Consider the following 5,919-nt stretch of genomic DNA (forward strand, 5'->3'; position numbering starts at 1 on the left):
TAATGTTTTTGTCTCTTCGCTCCTTAACAGGGCATCACAGTATGGTAGGGGCGTAACATTTCCGTCACACGCTTGAGGTATTCGGCCAATCACAACGCACTGGATAGCTGGCCAATCACAGCACACCTCGCTTTTCAGACCGATGAGCTTTGTAAAAATCAACACGTTTCAGAAAGGCGGGGCATAGAGGAGAAACAATAATGTACAGTATGTGGAAAAGAATGTGTTTTTTTAACCTTAAACCACATAAACACATTTCATTACACCAAATACACAAAATAATGTTCTTTTTAGCAGCATCTTATGACCCCTTTAAGACTTTTACTCAAGTAATAGCCTATTCTAAACGATGACTTTAACTTCTACCAAAGTCATTTTCTGGTCAGATATCTATACTTTGAAACACGTGTTATTTTACACGTTTGGTCTGTTTTCTCATTGCCTTTACGCAGTTTTGACCAGCAGGTGTCACCACCGTGTAGTGTTTCAAGTGCGAAGTGGATTATTGTACAGTACTTTGCAGTCGCTTCAATTGACTCAGAGATTCGAAAAGATACGTTTCTCCAATGTCCAAATGACACACAATGGCGCATATTTATGTATAGTAGCGATATAACCAGCAGATCTCTCGTTAATTAGGGTGTTCATTATGCTGTCACACATATATTTATTTTGTGTAAAACAAAAACAAAATAATAGATAAGGGGCTTAAAGACGTTTTCCATTGCACCAATACACAATTAACCCACGTTACATACACATTAAATAATAATATCACGTTTCATGAAGTTCTCTGCATTCACAAAGTCAACCGAGAGAGATTAAACTTCATTCTTCACAGTTACAATGGCAATAAAGTCGGCCAGACAGGCTAAAAGAAAGAGCAAACACGTGACATGCAGACTATGTAAAATCAATTCAAGACGTCATTTTTACATATTTCTGATGCCAAACAATAAGAATAAAATAAAAATCACTCCCTCATTGAAACATTGTAGAGTGATTTAATAATGGCTGATTATATATACTGTTATTGATAATTAATATTGTAAGACCCCTTAATTTCCCCTTTAGTTATGGAGTGTACAATCATCAGCCATTTATCATGGCATCAGTGATGGTGGCATCTTTTTCCAGGTCCACCTTGATTTTCTTGCCAACCAGTTTGAAGATGTTCTCTGGTCTCACACCATGCGGTTCGGCCACTTTTACTGTCAGCATGTCGAGAGTTAATATCTCGCCCTTCTGCAATGGTTTCCGGGCCACCACCGACTTACCCAACTGTAAGAAAGGACATAAACAGTGATTTAAACACATTTGATCACTTCAAAAGCCTCCTATTGCTATATCTGTCAAAATGAGGGTTGTATCCGACCTTGCTGTGACAGGAAGCCTCACAGGGCAGCATCTGTTTGATTGGCGAGCCCATTGCCATCTCAGCCGTCCTGATGGCTCTCACCAGCTCAGCCAGCTCAGCCGGCTCCAGTGATGCTGCGTGGTCACTGCCTTTCCAGGTCTTATCCAGGGTCACATGACGCTCCAGGACCTTTGCCCCGAGTGCCACAGCAGCCACAGACACATGGATGCCCGTCTCATGTCCCGAGTATCCTATGGGAATGTCCGGAAACTCCTTCTGGAACTCCTGCAATAGGAAATGGGAAATGGAAAGATTCCAAACTACTCATTAACTACATATAATTCTTGCTATGTAAGGACTCAAGATCAGTGGGTGCTTTAATCATAGTTTTTGATGAAAATATCCTTAAAATTTAGTCAATATCTCATGTTTGTTAATATTACTGACTAAAATTACATCTAACTTTATTATATCAAAATAACATTTTAGATGAGAATTGCAAAACCAACCAAATATTTGATATATGAATTTAGCATTTCAAAATTCAGCAAATGATTTATAACAATGAAAAATAACATTTCTATATTTTTAATTTTTATTTGATTATTTATGTAGTTTTCACTGTAATTATAGTTTTTAGTCATCTTGTTGTTTTTATTAGTTTTGTTCTTTTTTTTTAAACATCTATATAGTTTATATTAAATTTTAGTATTAGTTACTCAACTTTTTAGTTCTTGAAGTACTAAACTAAGTTTTATTTCAGTTCATTTCATAATTTATTTAACAATATTTTTTTTGCCAAATTAAACCAAACATTCAAACATTTTATATATTATTTAAAAAAAATGCTTTGTCATATTACAGGGATCAGAATTGTCTTACAGGGATCAGACTGAGGTTGACGTGCTCTATCGGCAGTGGATAAGCGCTGGTGCACTGCAAGAAAGTGAAATTGGGATTGTGCTTCTTAACGGTTTGGTAAACACAGTGCATGGTCTCCATCGACTGCATTCCACTAGATATCACCATGGGACGACCTACAAAACAAGCCAAAATGTTAGCTTCAAGACATGCCTGCTTCTGGGCAAATTAGATTTTCGGTGGGCTCTTGTGACCGTGAGCAGGGGTGCCATTTAATTCTTCTGAAGAGAGTGAGTTTTCAGCAAACACTCTTGACTGATTTTGTGTAACAACTGCTTCTGAAAATGGACTTTTCATTTCAAATGGCTGTCAACTTCAGTGAGTTTTACCTTTTTTGGCGGTTTTCTCCAGGTAAGGGATGTTGTTGGTGTCTGCTGAGGCAACTTTGAAAAACGGCACATTGATTTCATTAAGAAATTCTATGGCCATCTGACAGAGATAGGGAGAGGAAAAGTTAAGAGGTGCATTAGAGTCTACTTGGTTTTGGATTGACATTTGCATATTTTCTTGCTATAAATCATAAACGTTTTGCATTTGTTCACCTCATCCATCCCTGATGCTGTAAAGAAGATGCCAATGTCATTGGCGTACTGCTGCAGTTCTCTGTACTGCTGGTGACTGAACTCCAGATGATGCTTATGAGCCCCGTAAGTCGGCCCCCAGGCATGAGGGGACGTGTAGGGACGCTCCAGAGCGTGTTTGGTGAATCTGTGTTCAATCTCACTCTTTTGAAACTTGGCACAATCAGCTCCACAGTCCTGCGTGGAGACAAAAGGGGAAGTAGAGCTGGATTTGGTGATTAGGCTAATCATACATCCTCTTTTTCCCCCCCAGATGTGTCCTGAACGGGATTTCTAAAATGCCTAAAATGTCCAGATTTTGGCTTTATTTCCTATCGACATGCTCTGTATAGTGCTCTTACATGTATATGTATTTGCATTGCTTTGGCAGTTTTCTGTAAATCCCACCTTCTCACCATTGGTCGATTATATACAATGCCTGTATGCTATTGGTCAAACCACTTTTCAGTCATTCAGCATAGGAAAAGTCGAAACCAGAGCATTTTAGGCAGTTTAGAAATCCGGGCCATGAAAAAGAGAACATATGGTCACCCAATTGACTATACACTTAAAAATAAATTTTCTTCACTGGGATTGATGGTTCCATGAAGAACTTTTAACATCCATGGAACCTTTCAATCCAACAAAAAAGTCTTCAAAGTGAAAAAAAAGGTTCTTTAGATTTTTTTTAAGAAAACAATTTTAATAAAATGGTTCTTTTAAGAACTGTTCACTGAAAGGTTCTTTGGGGAAGCAAAAATGGTTCTTCTATGGCATCACTGCAAAAACGCACTTTTGGTACCTTTCTCTTTTAGAGTGTATAAGAAGTGGTCTCCCTTCTACAATCGAAAAGTTTACAATTTATTGTGATACAATGTGTGACTTTTACAGCTCAAGTCATTGTATCTGTTTAGGTGAAAAAAAGAAAAGACAATATATTTAGACAATGAAGCATAAAAAAACTGGTAACAAAACACAGGAGAGAAAAAAAAATGAACAAAAAAAAAAAACCTACCTATCTGCTGAGGCAACTTTGAAAAACGGCACATTGATTTCATTAAGAAATTCTATGGCCATCTGACAGAGATAGGGAGAGGAAAAGTTAAGAGGTGCATTAGAGTCTACTTGGTTTTGGATTGACATTTGCATATTTTCTTGCTATAAATCATAAACGTTTTGCATTTGTTCACCTCATCCATCCCTGATGCTGTAAAGAAGATGCCAATGTCATTGGCGTACTGCTGCAGTTCTCTGTACTGCTGGTGACTGAACTCCAGATGATGCTTATGAGCCCCGTAAGTCGGCCCCCAGGCGTGAGGGGACGTGTAGGGACGCTCCAGAGCGTGTTTGGTGAATCTGTGTTCAATCTCACTCTTTTGAAACTTGGCACAATCAGCTCCACAGTCCTGCGTGGAGACAAAAGGGGAAGTAGAGCTGGATTTGGTGATTAGGCTAATCATACATCCTCTTTTTCCCCCCCAGATGTGTCCTGAACGGGATTTCTAAAATGCCTAAAATGTCCAGATTTTGGCTTTATTTCCTATCGACATGCTCTGTATAGTGCTCTTACATGTATATGTATTTGCATTGCTTTGGCAGTTTTCTGTAAATCCCACCTTCTCACCATTGGTCGATTATATACAATGCCTGTATGCTATTGGTCAAACCACTTTTCAGTCATTCAGCATAGGAAAAGTCGAAACCAGAGCATTTTAGGCAGTTTAGAAATCCGGGCCATGAAAAAGAGAACATATGGTCACCCAATTGACTATACACTTAAAAATAAATTTTCTTCACTGGGATTGATGGTTCCATGAAGAACTTTTAACATCCATGGAACCTTTCAATCCAACAAAAAAGTCTTCAAAGTGAAAAAAAAGGTTCTTTAGATTTTTTTTAAGAAAACAATTTTAATAAAATGGTTCTTTTAAGAACTGTTCACTGAAAGGTTCTTTGGGGAAGCAAAAATGGTTCTTCTATGGCATCACTGCAAAAACGCACTTTTGGTACCTTTCTCTTTTAGAGTGTATAAGAAGTGGTCTCCCTTCTACAATCGAAAAGTTTACAATTTATTGTGATACAATGTGTGACTTTTACAGCTCAAGTCATTGTATCTGTTTAGGTGAAAAAAAGAAAAGACAATATATTTAGACAATGAAGCATAAAAAAACTGGTAACAAAACACAGGAGAGAAAAAAAAATGAACAAAAAAAAAAAACCTCACTATTTCCTCACTTAAATTTCTATTTTTTTAATGCAAGCTGTGGTGTTTTGACAACATGACAATAACTGTTATCAACATAATATCAGACTGCACATCTGATAAAGTAGTACTTTACCTTGGCCATTCGGATCATTTTTTTGGCGATTTCTATGTCTCCTTGATGGTTCTGTCCAATCTCAGCGATGATAAAACAGGGGTTGGAGCCCCCGATTTTTCTTCCAGGACAAAGTTCAAACTCAGCAGACATTTTATCGACTAATTGCTTAACTGATTTATAATTGAGAGGCTGGAGATGTGATCACTAGCGTGCTGGCATCAAGCAAAGGGGCCGCAATGGAGGGCACGCTATGATTTAAAGAGATACACGTGCTCCACCCTAACCACCACCAACCTCTACCCACACACACACTCACACACAATCACCTCGGCCGTTGTTGAATTTTGAGCACGCAAGTCTGTAAAATATTAAGCAGCAAACTAGTATGTATCAGCACCACACCTGCCAATTTACATGGCATTGTGCCCACAGACTTTATATGACATTTTATTGATAGTGTTCTAAATGAGTGACCGGTGGCAGAACAAGGTGTGACCTAACCAAATCTAGTAACAAAAATTTGTGTTGTAAATATGGGAGTGAGTTCCCATAAATTTGGATGAAGCCATCTGTCGACTTTGTAATGTTGACTTTGATCCACAATAAAATTCTAATTAGCTTTAACTCACCTGTTGTGTTGAAATCCATGTACAACCCCTTCGTTTTCATGAAATTTAATTTGCCAAAAAATGCACCATATTGAAAAAAGCTAAAGATTCATAAAAAAACAAAGCGTCTGTTGTAGCTTTTCAGAGATTAT

At 37.8% G+C, this 5,919-nt stretch overlaps 1 protein-coding gene across 1 annotated transcript; it reads right to left on the reverse strand.

Annotated features, from left to right (window-relative positions):
• Nucleotides 1–1,055: 1,055 nt before the first annotated feature.
• On the reverse strand, nt 1,056–5,369 carry nansb (N-acetylneuraminic acid synthase b). The gene is made up of 6 exons (XM_016251627.1): nt 5,178–5,369; nt 4,029–4,244; nt 2,608–2,707; nt 2,240–2,394; nt 1,376–1,642; nt 1,056–1,281 (listed from the first exon to the last, which is right to left on the reverse strand). The coding sequence occupies exons 1-6, from the start codon at nt 5,307–5,309 to the stop codon at nt 1,093–1,095; spliced, it is 1,059 nt and encodes a 352-aa protein (XP_016107113.1). The 5' UTR covers nt 5,310–5,369; the 3' UTR covers nt 1,056–1,092.
• Between the last annotated feature and the right edge of the window lie 550 nt (nt 5,370–5,919).

The sequence above is a fragment of the Sinocyclocheilus grahami genome, unplaced genomic scaffold, assembly GCF_001515645.1.
Source record: "Sinocyclocheilus grahami isolate Dianchi unplaced genomic scaffold, SAMN03320097.WGS_v1.1 scaffold1062.1, whole genome shotgun sequence".
Classification (NCBI taxonomy): domain Eukaryota; kingdom Metazoa; phylum Chordata; class Actinopteri; order Cypriniformes; family Cyprinidae; genus Sinocyclocheilus; species Sinocyclocheilus grahami.